The sequence below is a fragment of the Ascaphus truei genome, chromosome 18 (genome assembly GCF_040206685.1).
Source record: "Ascaphus truei isolate aAscTru1 chromosome 18, aAscTru1.hap1, whole genome shotgun sequence".
NCBI lineage: Eukaryota > Metazoa > Chordata > Amphibia > Anura > Ascaphidae > Ascaphus > Ascaphus truei.
The window spans coordinates 36,667,993-36,692,280 of record NC_134500.1 but is presented as its reverse complement, the minus strand read 5'-3'; the positions used below and the strand labels follow the sequence as shown (position 1 = coordinate 36,692,280).

The following is a 24,288-nucleotide window of genomic DNA, read 5'->3' as shown; positions in this document are numbered from 1 at the left end:
AGAGACGGTAAAGATTAAGAGGATGACAAGAGGCATCTGCTTACACAGCGTTAGAAGCTAATCTCTGGGCCCTAAGAAAACTCCTGAAGAGAGAGACAGAGTGTAAGAGAAAGATAAACCTCTTCATCCATCTCACATCTCTCTCCATCTTCTCCGGCATCATATCTGCTCCTTGTACCTCCCTTGTGTCCTGGGCTCCCTGTGTGCTGCCGTGTAGCCTGTGTCACCTCACCTGATCCTGCTCATTTAGCAGCTGGGTTAAAGGTCAGAGGGTCGTGAGCAGTGAAAAGTCAGAGGGTCTAGAAGACCATCCCCACCTTTTGGAGCCGAGAGGTGCTCAGGGACCAGGGAGAGAAGGAGCCTCATCTAGAGAAACCATTTCAGAGCATCAAGACGACATGAACTCACCCACAGGGTCTATACTCAGCACCAGTGCAGAGGACAGTCAATCAGGTAAGAGAACCACTTCCATCCAACCAGTCCTCCTGTCCAACCTAAAGTCTTCCTTTCAAACAACTCCCACCCAAAACCACCCCTTTTATCAACCAAGCTCTATCTTATACTACCCTTGAAGTCCCCCACGGCTGGAATGAAATAACCATCTTATACCAACATGCTCTTCAACGATTGACTGAATTTTGGTTTGTTTGGCTGGTTAATCTCTTATACTATCTCAAAGTTGCCCTGAAATATCACCCACCCAAACTGTTACCTGCCCAACACCAGCACTCATCCGGTCCCAGTAGTTGCTGCATTAACAGGTCATTAACTGTTGGGGTGCAGGTGGGATATATATATATATATATTGATGTAGGTTGTAATACATTTTAGCGGACCAACAGAGTTATTCATAGCTTAAATGATGGCGTACAGAGCTTTCAAAACCTTCTAAGTTTCTTCAAGTGTACGGTCAATAAACTGGATTGTGGTGTTCTGACTCCTCGTGATGGTTAGTTCATCGGTTTAAGTTACAGAGTAGCACGAGGACCTGGTGTGTGATACACCTTTAGACAATTGTTACGCGAATGTGAAGAACAACAAAAACAGGTAGAAAGATACATCCCTTCTTCAACCATGACATAATGGTGGTAACGTGTGAGCTTTACAGAAGGGTCTCGCCTGGGCATGACTCCTTGTAACGGGCCCCGTATCCTATGAGGTCATTAATAAGAGAACATTGAGGGATACAGGGCACGTGGATTACAGGACTACTGAGAAAAGTGATGGAGAGAGATATTAATAAGATAGAGTGAGAGGAGATAGATCGATATAGATACAGAGTGAGAGAGTGTGAGAGTGAGTGTGAGTGAGTGAGAGAGTGAGAATGAGTGAGAGAGTGAGAGTGATTAGATGGATATAAATCAGGGGTGCTCAACTCCAGCCCTCAAGACCCCCCTCCCCCCAACAGGTCAGGGTTTAAGGATATCCCAGCTTCAGCACAGGTGGCTCAATTAGTGGCTCAGTCGAAGACTGAGTCACGGATTGAGCCAGCTGTGTTGAAGCAGGGAGCCACTGATTGAGCTACCTGTGCTGAAGCAGGGACTGATTGAGCCACTTGTGCTGAAGCTGGGATATCCTGAAAGCCTGACCTGTTGGTGGCACTTGAGGACTGGAAATGCCCACCCCTGATCTACGGTGAGCCTCCCTATACACAGGTAGGAACGATGCAGGTGCCTCCCTATACACAGGTAGGAACGGTGCAGGCGCCTCCCTATACGCAGATAGGAACGGTGCGGCCGCCTCCCTATACGCAGGTAGGAACGGTGCGGCCGCCTCCCTATACACAGGTAGGAACGGTGCGGCCGCGTCCCTATACACAGGTAGGAACGGTGCAGGCGCCTCCCTATACGCAGATAGGAACGGTGCGGCCGCCTCCCTATACGCAGGTAGGAACAGTGCGGCCGCCTCCCTATACGCAGGTAGGAACGGTGCAGGTGCCTCCCTATACACAGGTAGGAACGGTGCGGCCGGCTCCCTATACACAGGTAGGAACGGTGCGGCCGGCTCCCTATACACAGGTAGGAACGGTGCGGCCGGCTCCCTATACACAGGTAGGAACGGTGCGGCTGGCTCCCTATATACAGGTAGGACATTGCGAGTTACCTCATGTTCTGGGAGCAAAGTGCAGTAAAGGTGACAACAGGACAAGTTACAGCTACAAACCTGACCTGTTTAACGCAGGAAGGAGCCGTAGTCTTGAAGGAACTTAGGACGTGGATTTGAGGCACTTGTGGGGTGATCGGGGTGAGAGGAACGGGCGAGGGGATTCTTTACACGTGTGCCGCAGGGTTATATTTCCAGGCGGGGGGGGGGGTTATAATGGGAATTATATTCATGGTCAGTACTGGGAGGAGAGTAATTGTGCCAATACAAAAAGGATTATAAATGGCACACCACTGTTAAAAGAAATGTAACAAGGTGTTTGCTTTTGGTGCTCACCGTCCACTGATCCTGGCGTCCCAAAGCTGGATCCTGAATACTATCACGGTAGGAGAAAAAAGAAGGAGCACACAAACTATGGTGGTATCAAAAGACTAGCAGATGTATTAATGCATCGGAGCGTTCTGTGGTAACGTTTCAGGACACGAGTCCCTTCCTCAGAACAAACACCTCCTGAAATCTGTCCTGAGACGTTACTACATAACGCTGCGATGCATTAATACATTTGGCAGTCTTTTGATACAACAGACGTCAGAGGAGCCCAATGCTACATCCAACATGACAGAAATACACAGTAAAATACGTATATATTCTCTTGAAATAGGGTCATTTAGTTTAACCCTTTGGCCAAAGCGTTGTAAGCCTGTGAGCCACGACAAGGCAGACACTGTTCACAGGTCCTAACACTACCAGATAAAATACTAATATACCTCTATTAGGATTAAAATTCCCTTTTACCTCTATTAGGAGGGAGAAGGACCACAGTGGGTCTATATCCAGCAGAATGAGGCACCTGCAAACTAGGGAAGTGGGGAGGGGCGGGCTTAAAACCTGGGACTGTTGTATACATATGCCACACTCATAGCACTCCATTTTGACACATATACATATATATATATTTTGTGGGGGCTCAGGGGTTCCCAAAAAAAGCTTGCTGGGGTTCTGTGTTTTGCTAGTCTTTTGATACCACCATATTTTGTGTGCTCCTTCTTTTTTCTCCTACCTTGATAGTAATTGTGCCGCTGCCTTATTTTCCTGCACGGAGAACGATCAGCAGCAGCCTAAGAAAATTGATTAACGAGCGTCCTAGTGTCAGACTGTGTGCGGTGACACTATAGGTGACACTGTCACAGACTGTGTGCGGTGACACTATAGGTGACACTGTCACAGACTGTGTGCGGTGACACTATAGGAGGTGACACTGTCACAGGCTGTGTGCGGTGACACTATAGGAGGTGACACTGTCACAGGCTGTGTGCGGTGACACTATAGGAGGTGACACTGTCACAGACTGTGTGCAGTGACACTGTCACAGACTGTGTGCGGTGACACTATAGGAGGTGACACTGTCACAGACTGTGCGGTGACACTATAGGAGGTGACACTGTCAGACTGTGTGCAGTAACACTATAGGTGACACTGTCAGACTGTGTGCAGTGACGCTATAGGAGGTGAAACTGTCAGACTGTGTGCAGTGACGCCATAGGTGACACTGTCAGACTGTGTGCAGTGACACTATAGGAGGTGACACTGTCAGGCTGTGTGCAGTGACGCTATAGGAGGTGACACTGTCAGACTGTGTGCAGTGACACTATAGGAGGTGACACTGTCAGACTGTGTGCAGTGACGCTATAGGAGGTGACACTGTCAGACTGTGTGCAGTGACACTATAGGAGGTGACACTGTCAGACTGTGTGCAGTGACACTATAGGAGGTGACACTGTCAGACTGTGTGCAGTGACGCTATAGGAGGTGACACTGTCAGACTGTGTGCAGTGACACTATAGGAGGTGACACTGTCACAGACTGTGCAGCTAGACTGCCTCCAAAATCAGCGAGACTCCCCCCCCAATTAGCGAGACAGCACCCCCAAATCAGTTTGACTGCCCCCCCCCCAATCAATGAGACTGCACCGCCACCTCAAATCAGTGAGACCCGCAGGAAATCAGCGAGGTGATGCCTGCTCGATGTTACGGTGACGATATTGTGTATAGGGTGACCCTCACGTAATGCTCGTCATTGCAGTCCCCAGCCCTGCCCCGGGTCCCGCGCCCAGCCCTGCTCTCCTGTGCCGTGTGTGTGGGGACAGCAGCAGCGGGAAACACTATGGCATCTTTGCCTGCAACGGCTGCAGCGGCTTTTTCAAGAGGAGCGTCCGCCGGAAGCTTATATACAGGTAGGCCCTGCCCACTTCCCTCTGCAGGGAGTCAGGATTGGTGCAGGGGTGGGACTATGTACTCTGGTTGGTGCAGGGTTGTACAGGGGCTAAACATGCTCTGGGTAGGGTTATGGGTGGGCGGTGCTGTTATCTGATTGGTGCAGGGTTGTGCAGGGGTGGGGCCTACACATGCTCTGGGCAGGGTTGTGCGTGGGCGGGGTTACGCATGATCTGGTTGGTGCAGGGGCAGGGTTACACATGCTCTGGGCAGGGTTGAGTGTGGGCAGGGTTACGCATGATCTGGTTGGTGCAGGGGCAGGGTTACACATGCTCTGGGCAGGGTTGAGCGTGGGCGGGGTAACGCATGCTCCGGGCAGGGTTAAGCATGGGCGGTACTACATTATCTGATTGGTGCAGGGTTGTGCAGGGGCTACGCATGCTCTGGGCATGGTTGAGCGTGGGCGGGGCTACATTCTCTGATTGGTGCAGGGTTGTGCAGAGGCAGAGCTACGCATGCTCTGATTGGTGCAGGGTTGTGCAGGGCCTACGTATGCTCTGATTGGTGCAGGGTTGTGCAGGGCCTACGTATGCTCTGGGCAGGGTTGAGCGTGGGCGGTGCTACGTTATCTGATTGGTGCAGGGTTGTGCAGGGCCTACGCATGCTCTGGGAAGGGGTTAAGCGTGGGCGGGGCAACGTTTTCTGATTGGTGCAGAACTGGCAGGGGTAACACTCAAAATGGGAACTTACAGCAGAGTTTCAATCAGAGACGGAATTCCACTTTTGTGGGTTTTCATGCAAAAAAAATGTTTCAAGCCTTTCAACAACTTGAATCATGTGACGTCCAACGTGAGAAGCGCGTGTCTCGGACTTAACGAAGAGAGCTGCGTTAATTACTATACAATACCTTACGCGTGCAAAGTATTAACAATATTAAACAAAATAAGAAACTAATGTGTGAAAACAGGGCGACTGGGAGGTAACAGCGCTTGCCTTTGAAGTGGGCGCAACTGGTTTCAATGCCAAATGTTTGCTCAAGGGCTTCGTGTCCCAGTGCATGGGGCACATATTAGATTGCAAGCTCGGCGGGGCAGGAATAAAGTCTGCGATGCCCAGCGCAATGCGTCGCAGGCCCCTTCAGCGGTGAAGGGGTTAATAGCTGATGTTGCTTTTCTCCCCGTCCGTGTCACGCCCCATTACCCTCTGCCTATTGCAGGTGTCAGGCTGGCACAGGGATGTGCCCGGTGGATAAAGCTCACAGGAACCAATGCCAGGCGTGCAGGCTGAAGAAATGCCTCCAGACCGGCATGAACAAGGACGGTGCGTGTCGTGTGTGTGTGTTTGTAACCGTGTGCAACATATAGTGTGTATGTATGTATTCACACCCCTCTCCCCCCTCACTGTGTACTCACACACCCCTCTCCCCCCTCACTGTGTACTCACACACCCCTCTCCCCCCTCACTGTGTACTCACACACCCCTCTCCCCCCTCACTGTGTACTCACACACCCCTCTCCCCCCTCGCTCTGTACTCACCCCTCTCTGTGTACTCACACACCCCTCTCCCCCCTCGCTGTGTACTCACACACCCCTCTCCCCCTCGCTGTGTACTCACACACCCCTCTCTCCCTCGCTCTGTACTCACACACCCCTCTCCCCCTCGCTCTGTACTCACCCTTCTCCGTGTACTCACACACCCCTCTCCCCCCTCGCTGTGCACTCACACACCCCTCTCCCCCTCGCTCTGTACTCACCCCTCTCTGTGTACTCACACCCCACTCCACCTTGCTGTGTACTCACACACCCCTCCCCCTCGCTGTGTACTCACACCCCTCCTCCTCGCTGTGTACTCACACACCCCTCTCCCGCCTCACTGTGTACTCACACACCCCTCTCCCGCCTCGCTGTGTACTTAGAACACCCCTCTCCCCCTCGCTGTGTACTCACACCCCTCTCCCCCCTCGCTCTGTACTCACACCCCTCTCCCCCTCGCTCTGTACTCACACACCCCTCTCCCCCCTCGCTCTGTACTCACACACCCCTCTCCCCCCTCGCTCTGTACTCACACACCCCTCTCCCCCCTCGCTGTGTACTCACACACCCCTCCCCCTCGCTGTGTACTCACACCCCTTCCCGTGTACTCACACCCCTCTCCCTCCTCGCTGTGTACTCACACACCCCTCTCCCCCCTCGCTGTGTACTCACAACCCCTTCTCCCCCCTCGCTGTGTACTCACACCCCTCTCCCCCTTGCCGTGTACTCACACACCCCTTTCCCCCCTCGCTGTGTACTCTCCCCCCTCGCTGTGTACTCACACCCCTCTTCCCCTTTGCAGCGGTTCAGAACGAGCGGCAGCCTCGCAGCACAGCTCAGATCCGTCTGGATAGCATCGACCTGGACACAGACAGCCGCCCCGAGCACCTTGCCACCACGCGGGAGCCTCCCCCCTCCTGCCCTCCCATCCCCAGCCTTCGAGCTCCCGTCCCGTGTGTCATATCGGGTGCCCTCAGCCCCCCGCACAACCACCGATTCATGGCCAGCCTGATGACAGCAGAAACTTGTGCCAAGCTGGAGCCAGAAGAGGGTGCAGAGCTGACCTGGCTGGGGTGGTGGAGGGTATAATAGAGAATGTGGGGGTTGAGATTTGATATACTGTATATGGGACCTGCGTATAAAGGTTTCAACGTTCCCAGCTACATTATTTTGGGGATCCCCCCCATAGACCCAGTTAGAGGAGCAGGAATGGACTTCTTGGGGCGTAGTGGATTGTAATATGGGAAGCACTGCCCTACGCAGAGACGTTACGGTTTTAGGGTACGCAGCTTCTGCGTGCCAGCGCTAACTTGCCCTTTCTCTTCCAGCCGATGAGAACATCGATGTCACAACCAATGAGCCAGATCGCATGCCCAGTGACTTCCAGGTGTCGGGGTTCCCCGTGTCCAGCCCTGAGGGGGTGTATGAAACCTCAGCTCGGCTCCTCTTCATGGCCGTGAAGTGGGCTAAGAACCTCCCCGTGTTCTCCAACCTCCCATTCAGGGACCAGGTGAGAGCCCCAACATCCGCTCCATCTCTCCCAACATTCCCTCCACCACCTCTCCCAACATCCCCTCCGCTAGGCTCCACCCATACTGTCCATCTCTAATAGTGCCAGACTCTGTATCTGATATCTGGCCATAGGTGTGCCAGAGTCTGTTTCCCTGTTGAGCCCTAGAGGTACCAGGTTCTATATTTCTGCGTTGTCCCATCCTAGTGGTCCAAGACTCTACATTGCAAGTTACCCACCTCTCTCGCTGCAGGTAATCCTTCTGGAGGAAGCGTGGAGCGAGCTGTTCCTTCTTTGTGCCATCCAGTGGTCGATGCCCCTGGAGAGCTGCCCCCTGCTGTCCGTGCCTGACCTGTCCCCCAGTGTCCACGGGAAGTCTGTCTCCTCCAGCGTGGACGTCCGAATCCTCCAGGAAACCATCAGCCGCTTCAAGTCACTCAGCGTTGACCCCACGGAGTTTGCCTGTATGAAGGCAGTGCTGCTGTTCAAGCCTGGTGGGTATCTGGAGAACGGGGTTTTTCCCCCAAGTGTGTCCTCCTGCGTCTTCTCAGAACGACGCCCACCATTGTAATGATAGAGGAATTTATTCCACGTGTCCTGTTCTGCAGGATCTTCTCAGAATGATGTCAGAGGTTCCTTATTGCTCCTTGCACATTATTATAGGCTAAAGGTTCAGAGTTTAGGCTTTCTAATTTAGCCAAACTCTCGACATTATTGGTAGAGGAATTGCCCCATTCTTTGGGGATTATTATTTAACCTACGAGAGCCACGCCCCGCTACGAGAGCCATCTCCTCTTCATCTGCTTACCTCGCTTCCTACCTTCATCGGTCTTGCCCACGTTTGTCCTTCGCTCCTTCCCACTCCTCCCTCTGTCTCCTCAAGATAATAAAACCTGGCACTCCTTACTTCTAAGGCCACTGTCAGGTGAGCGTGCTGGCGCTCGAGCGCCGTGACGTCAGGCGCTCAGGTTGCCCAGGCGATTCCTGGCCAACTACTTGCCCGCGTCGGTGGCGTGGCTATGATGTCACAGAGCTAGTTCGCCCTCATTTGGCGAACCGCTAATATGTCGCGCCAACGAGCGGCGAAAATAAATTGATTTGTCTCGCCAAGCAGCTGAGCGCCGTGCGTGCATTGTCGCAATGTGTTTGAACGCGGGCGCTCAGCCTGGACGAGCCGCAACTCGGTCTTGCTCTCCTGCCTCACCCCCCTCTCATTCATTCCCTCTATCTCCGTTCCCCACACCTAAGGCTCGTTCCCTTTCTCCTGTCTTCCAGAGACCAGAGGCCTGAAAGACCCAGAGCAAGTGGAAAACCTACAGGATCAGTCTCAAATGATGCTGGCCCAACACACCAGGGGCCACTACCCCACCCAACCCGTCAGGTACAGTAGGGAGGTAGGGAGAGGGTTTCTACTTCTGGCTCTGCCGGTGACGGGGGAGTTGGGTGACAGCAGGACGGGGGGTGGAACAGACGGGGATATTAATATAACGTTTCCGTGTCAGAGGGAGTTTCTTTATCAGCGACGTGTCCCCAGTGTTAGAAGTATGTCTGCTCATTTAGTGACCTTGTATCTTCCTGTGACATCACACTGACGTCTGTTACACCTGGAACTTCCTGTACCATAAATGACATGGAGAATAAGGTGTGATACAGGCACACACACTTAATAAATGTGACATTTATTGTGCCAAATGAACCAACGTTTCGGCTGTAGTGTGCAGCCAAGGTGAGGGCTACAGGAGTACTGCAAAAAAACACGTTTAAATTCACACCGTGATTACCCCACTTACCCTGCCATGCTTCGTCCGTCGCCCCAAGTCCACGTCATCACGGTTGCCATGGTCACTGAGGATGCTGACACGCAGGGATCTCAGGGTAGCCAAGGCAACTGCGACACAGGAGCGGAATGGAATTCCCATAAACACTGTGCTGGGTGAGAGATACATAAGTGACTGTGGGGGGTAGGAGTGCGTCCCATGGGGGGAAACAGTATATTCCTATATACACAGATAAAACACCTATTTCAGATTCTCTAAACTGGGGTATGTACAGAGGACTGCAAGTACTAATAAGCATTAAAATGCACAATAAGGTAAATGCAAACAAATTGGTAATGAGTTATTGTGCATTTTTCGCTGTAATACCGGTATACTCATACACGCCCAGAGAGGTAATACCGGTATACACATACACGCCCAGAGAGGTAATACCGGTATACACATACACACACAGAGAGGTAATACCGGTATACACATACACGCCCAGAGAGATAATACCGGTATACACATACACGTCCAGAGAGGTAATACCGGTATACACATACACCTCCAGAGAGGTAATACCGGTATACACATACACACCCAGAGAGATAATACCGGTATACACATACACGTCCAGAGAGGTAATACCGGTATACACATACACCTCCAGAGAGGTAATACCGGTATACACATACACACCCAGAGAGGTAATACCGGTATACACACACGCCCAGGGAGGTAATACCGGTATACACACACACGCCCAGAGAGGTAATACCGGTATACACATACACGCCCAGAGAGGTAATACCGGTATACACATACACGCCCAGAGAGGTAATACCGGTATACACATACATGCCAAGAGAGGTAATACCGGTATACACATACAGTACACGCCCAGAGAGGTAATACTGGTATACACATACATGTACAGAGAGGTAACACCGGTATACACATACACGCCCAGAGAAGTAATACCGGTATACACATACACGCCTAGAGAGGTAATACCGGTATAGACACACCCAGAGAGGTAATACCGGTATACACATACACGCCTAGAGAGGTAATACCGGTATACACACACCCAGAGAGGTAATACCGGTATACACATACACACCCAGAGAGGTAATACCGGTATACACATACACACCCAGAGAGGTAATACCGGTATACACATACACGTCCAGAGAGGTAATACCGGTATACACATACACCTCCAGAGAGGTAATACCGGTATACACATACACACCCAGAGAGGTAATACCGGTATACACACACGCCCAGGGAGGTAATACCGGTATACACACACACGCCCAGAGAGGTAATACCGGTATACACATACACGCCCAGAGAGGTAATACCGGTATACACATACACGCCCAGAGAGGTAATACCGGTATACACATACATGCCAAGAGAGGTAATACCGGTATACACATACAGTACACGCCCAGAGAGGTAATACTGGTATACACATACATGTACAGAGAGGTAACACCGGTATACACATACACGCCCAGAGAAGTAATACCGGTATACACATACACGCCTAGAGAGGTAATACCGGTATAGACACACCCAGAGAGGTAATACCGGTATACACATACACGCCTAGAGAGGTAATACCGGTATACACACACCCAGAGAGGTAATACCGGTATACACATACACACCCAGAGAGGTAATACCGGTATACACATACACGCCTAGAGAGGTAATACCGGTATACACACACCCAGAGAGGTAATACCGGTATACACATACACACCCAGAGAGGTAATACCGGTATACACATACACGCCTAGAGAGGTAATACCGGTATACACACACCCAGAGAGGTAATACCGGTATACACATAAATACCCAGAGAGGTAATACCGGTATACACATACACACCCAGAGAGGTAATACCGGTGTACACATACACGCCCAGAGAGGTAATACCGGTATATACATACACGCCCAGAGAGTTAATACCGGTATACACATACACGCCCAGAGAGATAATACCGGTATACACATACACGCCCAGAGAGGTAATACCCGTATACACATACACGCCCAGAGAGGTAATACCGGTATACACATGCACTCCCAGAGAGGTAATACTGGTATACACATACACGTCCAGAGAAGTAATGCCGGTATACACGTACACGCCCAGAGAGGTAATACCGGTATACACGTACACACCCAGAGAGGTAATACCGGTATACACATACACGTCCAGAGAAGTAATACAGTTATACACATACACACCCAGAGAGGTAATAAAGGTATACGCATACATTCCCAGAGAGGTAATAAAGGTATACGCATACATTCCCAGAGAGGTAATACCGGTATACATGTCCAGTATTACAGTACCTATCATTTTCTTTTACTTGACAGTGTCCAAATACAGGACAGTCTGGTTCAATACCGGACACCTGGCCACCCTACGGGCAAGTATCCTTGTCCAGTGGAGAAAACTGTAAATCTCACCCGATCCAGGGGTTACTTGGAGGTCAGGGCACCGGGGAACGACTCAGAACGACCCCTAGTTAAGCTAATATAGGAAGATTGAAAAAAAAAAAAGGACGGTGCTGGAATAAGAGATTCAAGAAAACAATAAGCAATGTTTACTAAAGACTTCCAAACAAGAAGGGAACTTTTGGGGCGGCCAATATCAAATTAGAAGAAACCCATATTAGTGGTCTACCGACGCGGATAATCTGCACGTCTAGACTTACAGCCAAACCAGTAAGAATATTAGGCTAATGAGTGTGAATGCTTGATAATTAATTGGTAGCAGGCACTTGGCATTATAAAGTGCTGCTAATAACTAGCTATAAAAACTTTTAATGCCCCCATAGGGTAAAACTATTAACATGAACTAAAGAATAAAACCAGCTGCAGTGAGCAGACGGGGTTAAAACAACGCGAGGGCCATAGGAGTGTTTAAACTGCCAATGGTGTGTATTTAGATATTAATTCCATATGGGAACCTAGTATGTGTGATTGGAAATGGCTGCTCATAGTAACCACAAGGTTGTAAATTAGTGATCAACTGCAAAAGTATTCAGCCCACACTGCCTGTGCAATTGATTCCAGCTGTGTCTGATTGTGTCAGGGGCTTAATAGGAGGCAGAGTTTGCCCAAAGTGAGGAACGGCAATACAGTCACTTAATAAATACTCAACTTTCAGATACTTCTATCATTGTAAAAGTGGTATTGCTAATCAGCCTGTGTGTAACATATCAGAGTGTAATAATACCTTGATACAAGTGCCCATCGATGTCAGTGGTGAGATGCACAGGAAACGAATAGATGACACAGTAACGTGGTCAGAACATCTCCTGATCATAATATTGGAATACTCCAAACCACATCAATATTGCTGGTTCAGTCTGATTAGTCACTTGGTAAAATATGCCACTCAACCAATTCAGACATCCTGTACTAACACCCCCAGGGAAGTACGGGGAGCCTGCTAACATTCCATCTGTTCCAAGAACAAGCTCGCTACATCAGGCGTTTCCCAAGGAGATCAGGGAGAGAATGCTGCCTGAGATCTCCAGCACGCAGTAATCAGATGTGAGGGGTCTGACTAACCCAACACGCGTTTCGCCACCTAGTGGCTTCTTCTGGGGCCACACCATTGGCAGTTTAAATAGACACTTTTTTGAGTGTGCACTAACAAAGATGATCCGCGTTCTCTCTCTACCTATTCTTTACCTTATTGCATTCTGATCCTCAGGTGGCACCTCAATTCAAGTCTAGAAAGTTTTACACTACATCCATAGTTAGAGCGAAGCATCCCTCCTCCCCCTTCCCTGGTCAACTACGTTTGGGGAATTGCCTTAAAGGGTCAGACCCCCCTAGGAGAAAAGTGTACTAATGCCAGTGACATGGTTAAGGGGTCCGTCCCACCTAGGAGCAAAGTATACTATTGGCAGTGACATGGTTAAGGTGTCAGTCCCTCCTAGGGGCAAAGTGTACTATTGGCAGTGACATGGTTAAGGTGTCAGTCGCTCCTAGGGGCAAAGTGTACTAATGGCAGTGACAGGGTTAAGGAGTTACATCTGTGTGATTGATGCTTTTTTACCCCCAAATCTAACACTAAATAATAATGAAAAATATTTATAAGTATAGAAACACGGGGAGATGAGACTTGGGAGGGGGCTGATTTCCTCGGGCTTCTCCCTTGTGTCTGACGTCTCTCTTGTGTTCAAAGAGAGTTTGCACAGGCAAAGCCCCCTCTCTCCCCCTCCTCTTATATTTATTGGCTCTCTGATAAAGACTGGGGGTGGGGGTGATAAGGGGAATGAAAACACTTGATTGACAAACAGTCTCCCCTCCAGAGGCTCCAAATTGGCATTACTTTCCAAAGACACAAATCTTTGCTGTTAGCATGGTAACATTAGTTCAAAGAAGAGATTGTTGAATTGATTACACAATGTTGTTTTTTTGGCCAGCAATGTGGCATTCCTTATAACCTGTTGCTGGCAGCGAGGGAAGGTGTAACCTCTCTGGTCTTCTCTCTGTCCCACCAGGTTTGGTAAGCTCCTACTTCTCTCCCCGTCCCTCCGGTTCATCTCCTCAGAGCGCATCGAGCTCCTGTTCTTCCATCGGACTATCGGAAACACCCCGATGGAGAAGCTGCTCTGCGACATGTTCAAGAACTGAACCCCTTGGGCGGAGATGTACTCCACTCCGGCCAACCTCTAGGAGAGTCATGCCGCCCCCTCTGGAGACGACCACATGGAGGTCCATCTTTGGGAACCTCTAAGATAGGGAGCAGCAAAGATTCACCCGAGCACATCTAGGACACAGGATAGACCCACAGACTACTGTCATGAAGTCCAGAGTACCACTAGGACAGGAGATGGCACCGATCCGTAAACCTCCATGGAGAGGCTGCAGTGCTTACCAAGCTGGCTCAGACTTGGACACCACGGAACCTCTAGGAACATGGGGTGGCTGATTCATTCAGTCCGCTGGCCTGCAACACCTCTAGGGCAGTGGATAGCACACCGATTCTTACTCTTGCTATGCCACATTTCCCAAGACTGATGCAACATAGTCAACCTACTGTATGCAGCTCTAGGACGGTTAAGAGGGCTCCGAGCTTTCTCCCACCCACACACCTTTAGGAAAAAGAGAGAGCACAGCTTTATTCCCTACATCAAACTTGAACACCTTTGCACCAGGGGACCCCCCCAGCAGATGGTGTGGTGTTAAGGTTTGATGGGGCTTTGCAGATGCCAGTTGGCCACACACAGCCTATCCACACGTGTCTTTGTTCCACTTCAAAGCATCACTCTGTCTACAGGACGTCCTCCCCAGCTCCGTGCGGTCACATATCGTATGTTTCCACTTGTGTTAAATAAAATCGCATTCTCCAGTCTGGTCTCGTTAAAAGGGGCTGGATGGAGCACCCTACACGCCCACCCTCTCTGACACAGGGCGTAATCAGGCTTGTGTGTCCATCCTGCCCACCAGGACAATGATGCGTAGTCACCACGAGAGATGGGCGAATCCGGCTAACTCTGTTTCCCGGCTTTTCGCTGGTTACCCCCAAAACCCGTTTCGGGGTGAAAAATCTTTAAACGGATTTGGACGGTTTCAATCCGCACACGGGACTCACCAAATTCCGCACCCCGTGGGATTGATTTTGTAGAGTCCGATCCGCTGGCTCAGCAATCCCTTGGCGGATATGGATATATATATATATATATATATATATATATATATATATACACATACACTCATACTCATGGAGTCAGTGTCACAGATTTGGGGGGTCAGTCTCCGTGATTTGGGTTCGGTATCAGTGATTTGGGGTCAGTCCAGTCTTAAAAAATAAATTAAGTGCTGGAATCCTCGGCAGACGCAAGTGTGACGGTCGGGGTAAATGTGAGTGCTTTTAATAAAGGTTAAGCCGGCCACTACCCCTACCTGTCAGTAATACATCTGTATTATGTTGTGTGTATATGTACTCTATAGCCTGGTTCCAGCACTTCCGGGACCAGGGGTTAATTTTGTTTTCAAATGGACTGTTGCAAAGTTGTCTGTGATCTTCCCAAGTACGGCTAAGGCCCCGCTGCACGCGCTCGCCTTGCGTCCTGGCAGCGCGTGCAAGGCACTTCACCGCGATCTGCAGGGAGCTTTTTTTAGGCGCGGGGGGGGGGGGGGGGGGTGTTTCTCTCCCCAGTGGCTGTAAGGTGCTGTGAAAAAGTTATACATATTTGCCCCCCCCACCCCTCACCCTCTCCCCGTGCCACTCTCTCCTGTCAGTCTCTCTCTCTCTCTACCCCTTGTACTGCTTCCCTCCCAGTGTCTGTCTCTCCACCCATCAGTCTTTCTGGTTGATCGCCGCACGGGACACATTCCTGTTGTAGCCCCTGCTGGCTGACGCGTCACAGTGCACAGTGAGCGAGGAGGGGCTGGAGACAGCTAGGGAGCAGGTAAGGGGCTTGTGGGAGGAGCGCGCGGGACCTAGCCTAAGGCTCTGCATGTAACTGTGTTTGTGTTGCCCATCCCCCCCACCAATCAGGGGCTGGGTGTGCTGCAAAACACCTGGGGGGGGGGGGGGTCATTCCTGGTGAGATAAGAGCAGGTCTTTGTTAGCTGTGAGGTGAGAGTTTCTTGAGTTGTAGCAGTTGGAAGGAGCTAGGAGGCAGCTGGTAGTAATGGGGAGACGCTGCAGAGGATTTTGAAGGGACAATCTCTTTAGGGAGATCTCTGCACCTAAGTTTATAGGGTACCCCAGTTGTAAGTGTGTGTGTTGATTTGCTGTAAATTGCTGTGGACAATTCTTTTTCCAATAAATTAATTTTATAAACTCTGTGTTTCTGTCTGGCGAATTGCAAGGTACTGTGCGGCCCGACTGTGAAATGTGCTACGTTGACTTGACCGTTATACCGCCCACGTATAGTATGCACCTGCTGTGCATTTGTAAACTCTCTGACCCCAGCCAGGCAGATGAACCCGCGGCTGGGACGTGTCCATCTTTAATAATAAACATTAAAACAAGTATAATTCTTACGGTTCGTGCTACCCTCATTTTTCTGGCTGTAATCATTACTATATACTCATTCTTACGCTGTAATATACAAGGCCCCTGTTCCTGCACATCCCTGATCTCTCCACTAGTCTCTTGTGTTCTTGCGCTATACACTTCCAATAAATGCTAGTCTGTTACCTGTCACCCCGACACTTTCCTGTGACATGTTTCTGCTTATCGCCTGATCTAGCCACGTTGACTCAGCTTCAATCTTCCTTCCTTGCTCTCCTTCACAGTTTCAACCTTCTTTTGGCTTCTTTGCCTCCCCACTGTCTCCCATCTCCTGTGCCTCTCTCTCCAGGTTCTCTCCGATCTGCTGAGCCTCTCTCTCTCTCTCTCTCTCCAGGGTTCTGTTCCCCATCTCCCGAGTCTCTCTCTCCAGGTTCTCTCCGATCTGCTGAGCCCCTCTCTCTCTCTCCAGGGTTCTCTCCCCCATCTCCCGAGCCTCTCTCCTGGCCCCCTATTCCTCTCTCGCTCACTGTATCTGCTGAATTACCGAGACCCTTCAGCCGTAGCCGAAATAAAACGGGTGCGGGAATCCCCCCGGCCAGCGTTCGGCATTCTGAAACGTTTGTTCTTTAATAAGCTCTGGGGTTTGTTCGCGATGTGATGGGTTTTACAGCCAGAAATATGACACAGATTGGACTGAATACATACAACAGATCTCGCGCTCACGTCAGTCCGGGTTCGCACCTGCGCTCAGCGGTTCATCCCAGCTACAGAAAATGTACATTCAGATTCACAGTCTGGAAGAATCTGCCCTTTATAAGGCTCAGCCCTTGATAAGGCTCAGCAGGCTTCTGTAGGGTAAGTCGCAGTCTGGGGGGTGCTGTGTGAGGCGTCAAATGCCTGGTCCCTGTTCTGTTGGATTGCCTGAGCCCCGATATCTCAGCACCCCCCGAAAGCTTCCTACTGGGACTGTGTCCTGGATCTGACCTTAGGGATCCCTCAACGAAGGGCAGCAGAGCCCAGGAATGTGCTGACCCATGGGTCAGAGGTTGCCTTGCCATCCTTGTGCGTCCCAGACCAATGCGTGTCCCATGGACAGATATCCTTAGACCGCGCGCGCGGAGGGGAACGAGACGCCGCATCCCATCCATGGCAATCGTGGCATGTTCGGTTGAGGTTACACCCTTCCCAGGGTCGTGCACTCATCGGGGGGGGGAGGGTGTGTGCAGAAAACTGGGGCTTTAAATTAAAGGGAACGGCTTATTTATACAAGACTTTGAAACAAATAAAATTATTAATAATAATAATAATATTAATATAATATTTATAATAAAAGCCTCTCTCCGCTTAGATCAGTGTGTGAGGGGGGTGGGGGGGGTTGGGGTTCAGGGGTTACGGAGTCATGTAACATGGTGTCCAACACGCGGAGGAGTCGGCCGGATAAGGCTTTCGTTAAACACAGCCCCCCTACTCTTGGGCTGGAGGGCACATGCCAAGCGGTCTGTGGTTCCCAGCTGCGCAGGGGGGCACAGGGTTAAGTATAAAGCTGGGAGGGAGGTCTTGGCAAGTGGGCACAGGATTTGGCAGATATGGGGGGGGGGGGGGGAAGGACAGTGCCCGTCTCCCTCACACCATAAACTCATTACTCCCAAACAGGACGAGAGGCTGTGAGCTGCCGTCTGCTCCCAGAATCCTTTGCTCCCCGCCCTCCGGGGGTTCCCTGGGCTTCTGGGGGGACTGTTTCACGTGCTTGAGTTTCTGCCGCCCTTTGTCCGGGTTGAAGGTCCCACGGCTGGTGAAGTGAGGGGCCGCCCCAGAGTCCGGCGAGTCGGCAGCCGTCACGGCTCCCGGCTGTCCCCGGCCGCCCGGTAGAAGGGGGATTTGGAGTGCAGGTGAAATCGCTTTCGCCCCAGGTGGGGCAGGCAGGACGAGGCGGTGGGGGAAGCAAGGCTGCGGTCTCGACTCTCTCGGCTCTCTGTGCAGTCTGTGCTGTTGTTCTCTCTCTTGACCTGTCTGCGTGTTCTCGTCTGGTCGGGTCGCGGGGCCTCGTGCGGGGCCAGGTGTAAGTTTCTCTCTGCAGAGGGAGCAAGGGAGCGGGTTAGGGGAGGAATTGGGGGGGGGGAGGAGGGGGAGGAGTGAAGGGGGGGAGGAGTGAAGGGGGGGGGAGGAGGGAGGGTAGGAGGGAGGGGGGAGGGAGGGGGGGAGGAAAGGACAAAGAGGAAGGGAAAGAGAATTAGAGGAGAGAGGGGGGGGCAGCCTCCCACATACCTGTCCTGCCTGGCACAGCCCCCGCCTCGGACTCGTAGGTGAGGTTCTCAGAGCTCTCCGCGGTCCCCAGAGAAGCTTCCGACTCCAGAGTCTCATCATCTGAGGCTCGAGACTCCAAAGTCACATCTCATAGGCCAGCTCCTCCCTGAGGGGGGCGGGGGAGGGGAGAGAGAGGGGTGAAGGGGGTGCAAACAGAGAAAGGGGGCAAAGAGAGGCGAATCAGTCACGTCTTCCTGAGAGATCTCCCCTCCCTTTCTCCTCGCCCTCCCCCAGCCATTCCTCTCCGGCGCTCCTCTGTGTCATCTTCTCATCACCACCTTTCCTCTCCCCCCTCCCTCACGCTGTCTCTCTCCCCTCCCTCACACTGTCTTTCCCCCCCCCCCCCTCACACTGTCTTCCCCCTCACGCTGTCTCTCCCCCACCACTCCCCCCCTAACGCTCTCTCCCTCACTTCTCCCCCCTCATGCTGTCTCTCTCCCCCTCCCTCACACTGCCTGTCTCCCCCCCCTCACGCTCTCTCCCCCGCCTCTCCCCCTCATGCTGTCTCCCCCCCCTTCACGCCATCTCTCTCCCCCCCCCTCACGCTGTCTCTCTGCCCCTTCACACGGTCCTCTCCCCACCCTCACACTGTCTCACCCCCCCTTCAAGCTCTCTCTCTCCCCCCCCCGCCAACCCCAGTGCCTCTCCCCCCCCTCACGCTGTCTCTCCAACCCCCTCAGAACGTCTCTCTCCCCCCTTCACGCTGTTTCTCTCCCCCCCTCCCCCCTTCACGGAGTCTCTCTCCCCCCCTCGCCCTCTCCCCCCCCCTCACGCTGTCTCTCTCTACCCCTTCACGCTCTCTCCCCAAACCCCTCAGACCGTCTCTCTCCCCCCCTTCATGCTGTTTCTCTCCCCCTTCACTCCGTCTCTCTCCCCCTTCCCCCCCGGTGCCTCTCACTCACTTCTCCTTCTGCAGCGTCTCGATCTGATGGGCCAGCACTCTCTCCTCTTGCTGCATAGCCGCTTCCTTCTGCTCCGCGGTCTCTCCCTCCGAGGGGGCGCTGCTCATCACGTGATCAACCGCCACGTCGGGGGCCACGGGGGAGCGTCCGGAAATAACAGGGGACAAGCCCGGTCGGAACCGCCCCCTTCCCCTGCAGAGCAATCAGAGCATGAGTACCTACATCTGGGCTCAGTCCTACAGCCCTTGAGCCAGGAAGCTAGTCAGCAGCCATCTTTCAAGAGGCCACATGTCCTCTCATTAAAGGGACACGGCAACTTCGCCATGCTCTGAGCCTTCAGCCGTGTAACACATGACCGGCCCCCCAAAAAAAACCTTCTGTAAAGAGTTTAACAACATAATTGGCTTCCTTAAATCTAACGATGCTAATAGCAAAGATCTGTCTTTTGTTTCGTCGATAGTTAATTACAAACTAAATTTCATCGGGGGCTTTGTCAATCCGGTGTTTCCTTTCCATTTACCCCCCCCTGTCCTTATCAGAGTGCCAATAAAGATAAGGGAAGGGGGAGAGATGGGGGCTCTGCCTGTGCAAACTCAACATTAGACACAAGGGTGCAGCCCGAGGAAATCAGCCCCCTCACAAGTCTCAGCTCCCCGTGTTTCTATAATAACTTTAATAAGTATTAAATAATAATTTGATTTGGGGTCAAAAGGCGCTATTGTCCCCATTGACCATAAAGCTAAGATTCATGGACCTGGCGGAATCCATCATAAGAACACGTCCCATAATCATTACACATGATGCACACACAGACATATATATATACAGGCACGTACATGTATGAGAGCACACGATGCACGTATAGTATGTATACACGCATGCGGCGTGTAGGTATATACATACGGTATGACACGGCATGGCAAACGGTATGACACGTTATAGAATCACGCAGACTGCATGGCACACGGAAGACCCTGAACGGTTAATGGGAAGGGAAGTAGTGTAGCATGTGCGAGGCTGAGAGGAAGTGGAGGAGCGTGTGTGAGGAGATGAAGGGGCGAGGACAGGGCGAAAGGGGATGGGACGAGCGGGAGCGGGCGGGTGAGGGGCAACCGTCTAGGTCGAGTGTGGGGATGGGGACAGTGTGAGCGTATCACAAGGAGTTAGTGGGGACAAGATGAGCACATCAAAGAGCGCGAATAGGACGGGTGAGTGTGAGTAGGGGACAGAGGTAGCATGTCACAGAGTGAGTGGGGATAGAAGGAGCATAAGTGTGAGTAGGAACAGGGCGAGTGTGAGTTGGGACAGGGCGAGTGTGAGTAGGGACAGGGCGAGTGTGAGTAGGGAGCGTGAGAGTCAGAACGGGATGAGTGTGAGTGGGAACAGGGTGAGAATGAGTGTGAGTAGGGACAGGGCGAGTGTGAGGACGGGATGAGCGTGTCACATAGCCTGGGAGTATTATACATACCGAGACGGAGCTGCGATTTATGCTCATAAATCTAACTGCAATTAGTACTGGTTTCTGGATTAGAGAGGGAGATGAGAGGAAAGCAGAAGGTTAGAGGGGGCGCGGGGGGGGGGGGGAGGGGTGGAGACAGGAGCTAAAGAGGCAGAGCAGAGGGGGAGGGCAGAGAGAGTGTTAGTTAGGACTGAGCCTCCCGGATCCGCTCACCATGGATCTCCGGATCAGGGACAGACGATCTTTGCTTTGTTCTCTGCAAACTCCAGGCTGTTAATGTCCTTCAGGCGAGCGCGGTATTTATTCATCTGCTCTAACATGATAAGCTCCACGCAGCTGGGGGGGAGAGAAGAGGGGACACGGTGAGAGGGGGGGGGAGAGAAGAGGGGACACGGTGAGGGGGGGAAAGAGGGAACACGGTGAAGGGGGAGGGGAGAGGAGGGAACACGGTGAGGGGGGTGGGAACACGGTGAGGGGGAGGGAACACGGTGAGGGGGGAGGGAACACGGTGAGGGGGGAGGGAACACAGTGGGGGGGGGGAGGGAACACAGTGGGGGGGGGGGGGAGAGAACACAGTGGGGGGGGGGAGGGAACACAATGGGGTGGGAGGGCACACAGTGGGGGGGGGGGAGTGAACACAGTGGAGGGGAGGGAACACAGTGGGGGGGAGGGAACACAGTGGGGGGGGAGGGAACACAGTGGGGGGGAGGGAACACAGTGGGGGGGGAGGGAACAGAGTGAGGGGGGAGGGAACACAGTGGGGGGGAGGGAACACAGTGGGGGGGAGGGAACACAGTGGGGGGGAGGGAACACAGTGGGGGGGAGGGAACACAGTGGGGGGGGAGGGAACACAATGGGGGGGAGGGAACACAGTGGGGGGAGGGAACACAATGGGGGGGGGGAACACAGTGGGGGGGAAGAGTTATAGAGATTATATGGAGCAATAGGAGGAGTTATAGGGACGGTTATATGGGTAATAGGTGTAATAGGGAGCAGTTATATGGGTAATAGGTGTAATAGGGAGCAGTTATATGGGTAATAGGTGTAATAGGAGCAGTTATATGGGTAATAGGTGTAATAGGGAGCGGTTATATGGGTAATAGGTGTAATAGGGAGCAGTTATATGGGGCAATAGGAGGAGATATATAGGGAGGGGTTATATGGGCAATAGGGGATACGGGGGGGGTTATATGGGTAATAGAGGGGATTATATGGGGAGTGGAAGGCGTTTCTAGAGCCCATATCAGTATAAGTATCAGGGTCCCAGCGCCTCCCGGTCACTCACGCGGTGGTCTTGCCGATGTCCTGGACACTCTGCAGGGGGGTCCGTAGAGTCCGGGCAGCGCAGGATACACGGGGCGAACACGATGGCGAGGGCGTTGGCCGACATGCGGTTAGTGTCCTCCTGCAGGGGCGATCCTACATGGGACACACGGGACCAGTCATGTGAGGGCGGCAGGAACACGTCACCCCCCAACACGCCAATCCAGGTCATGCAACACCCAGTCCTACAGTATGTCACCCCAGGGGTACACGCGGGACACACTGCCCCAGGTAACCCCGTTTGCCCCTGTATGGGAGGGGGGGGGGAGGTGGGAGGGAGGGGGGTCACCTGACGAGGTGGAAGATAAGTCTCTCCAGTGTGCTGAGGTGGGTCCTTGAGAGCTGATCAATGATGGAATACACCCTCCGCAGTATCTCCTTCCGCTCCCCCAGTCCTGCACGGGAGAGGGAGGGGGAGAGAGGAGGGTCAGGAGAGGGGAGAGAGGAGGGTCAGGAGAGGGGAGGAAGGAGGAGGAGGGGTGGGGGGAGGTAGAGGGGTGGGGGGAGGTAGAGGGGTGGGGGGAGGGAGAGGGGCGGGGGTGGGGGGGGGAGAGGAGTGTGGGGAGGGAGGGAGGGAGAGGGGTGGGTAGAGGGAGGGGGGTGGGGGGAGGGAGGGGGTAGGGAAGGAGGGGGGTGGGGGAGGGAAGGAGGGGGGTGGGGGAGGGAGAGGGGTGGGGGGAGGGAGAGGAGTGGGGGGAGGGAGGGAGAGGAGTGGGGGAGGGAGGGAGAGGAGGGGGGGAGGAGGAAAGTGAGGGGGGATAGGAGGGTTGTTGTGAGGGAGACAGAGAGAATAAGGAGACTTTGTTACCCATAGATCGGAGGAACTCCTCATACAGCTCCTCACCTACAAAAAGTCATCAGCGGGTTCGGCAGCTCACGCAGCCACTGTTTGAAGACGCTGGCAATGACGTGGATATTATACTCATCTAGATTAACACTGTCAATGTCTGCAAGAGAGAGAGTGGGCAGAGGTGAGAGAGGGGAAAGCGAGCCAGACAGGGGGGGGGGGTGGGGGGGAGAGAGCCCCGACAGGGGGGGGGGGGGGGAGAGAGCCAGACAGGGGGGGGGGGGAAAGAGAGTCAGCCAGGGGGGGGAAGAGAGCCAGCCAGGGGGGTGGGGGGGGGGGGGAAGAGAGCCAGCCAGAGGGGTTGGGGAGGGGGAAAGAGAGCCAGCCAGGGGGGGGGGGAGAGAGCAAGCCAGGGGAGGGGGGAGAGCCAGCCAGGGGGGTGGGGGAGAGCCAGCCAGGGGGGTGGGGAGAGCCAGCCAGGGGGGTGGGGAGAGCCAGCCAGGGGGATGGGGAGAGACAGACGGGGTGGGGAGAGACAGATGGGGGTGGGGGAGAGACAGACGGGGGTGGGGAGAGACAGACGGGGGTGGGGAGAGACAGACGGGGTTGGGGAGAGACAGACGGGGGTGGGGAGAGACAGACGGGGGTGGGGAGAGACAGACGGGGGGTGGGGAGAGATAGACGGGGATGGGGAGAGATAGACGGGGATGGGGAGAGACAGACGGGGGGGAGAGAGATAGACGGAGGAGAGACAGATGGCGGTTGGGGGGAGAGAGACGGGGGTTGCGGGGAGAGACAGACGGGGGTTGCATGGAGAGACAGACGGGGGTTGGGGGGAAAGACAGACGGGGGTTGGGGGAGAGACAGACGGAGGAGAGACAGACGGGGTTGGGGGGAGAGACAGACGGGGGTTGGGCGGAGAGACAGACGGGGTTGGGGGGGAGACACAGACGGGGGTTGGGGGGTGAGACAGTCGGGGTGGGGAAACTGACGGGGGGGTGACTGGGGGGGGGGAGGTTGGAGAGAGAGGCGGGGGGGGGAGAGAGACAGACGGGAGGGGGGAGTGACAGATGTGGGGAGGGGACAGACAGAGGGGGGGGGAGACACCGGGTCTCACCTGTATCCAGGCCCCTGCCTCAGCCCTCCCTGATCTTGTTGGTAGAGCCAGGCTTCCTGTATTATACCCTCTGTATACAGCCCGTGCATCTCTATGTAACTGATCAGCTTCTCCAGCAGCAGCGGGACCGTCCGATCCTCGTTGGTGAGACGGGAAAGCTCCACACTAAAGTGGCGTGACGAGAGCCTCCAATTCATACTGAGGTGGAGAGAGAGGGATCAGGGAGGGGGAGCAAGGAGGGAGAGGGGGGAGCGGGGGAGATCAGGGTGAG

At 53.3% G+C, this 24,288-nt stretch overlaps 1 protein-coding gene and 1 long non-coding RNA gene across 4 annotated transcripts; one reads left to right on the top strand and one right to left on the bottom strand.

The window, feature by feature from the left end:
* Nucleotides 1-15,952, top strand: NR2E3 (nuclear receptor subfamily 2 group E member 3). Of its 3 annotated transcripts, none has more exons than XM_075576105.1 (8): nucleotides 1-453; nucleotides 4,186-4,336; nucleotides 5,533-5,636; nucleotides 6,652-6,900; nucleotides 7,178-7,359; nucleotides 7,613-7,853; nucleotides 8,635-8,753; nucleotides 13,661-15,952. In XM_075576105.1, the coding sequence occupies exons 1-8, from the start codon at nucleotides 399-401 to the stop codon at nucleotides 13,667-13,669; spliced, it is 1,110 nt and encodes a 369-aa protein (XP_075432220.1). In that variant the 5' UTR covers nucleotides 1-398; the 3' UTR covers nucleotides 13,670-15,952. The 3 variants fall into 3 exon arrangements, with proteins under 3 accessions (XP_075432220.1, XP_075432219.1, XP_075432221.1); XM_075576104.1 differs by having other exon boundaries at nucleotides 5-453; nucleotides 8,635-8,740; XM_075576106.1 differs by lacking the exon at nucleotides 4,186-4,336 and having other exon boundaries at nucleotides 6-453; nucleotides 8,635-8,740.
* Nucleotides 15,953-16,726: 774 nt separating this feature from the next.
* LOC142469159 (uncharacterized) lies at nucleotides 16,727-22,377 on the bottom strand. The gene is made up of 5 exons (XR_012788974.1): nucleotides 22,076-22,377; nucleotides 21,004-21,126; nucleotides 19,332-20,853; nucleotides 18,391-18,535; nucleotides 16,727-18,196 (listed from the first exon to the last, which is right to left on the bottom strand). It is a non-coding gene; the product is annotated as an uncharacterized LOC142469159 (long non-coding RNA).
* Nucleotides 22,378-24,288: the final 1,911 nt, after the last annotated feature.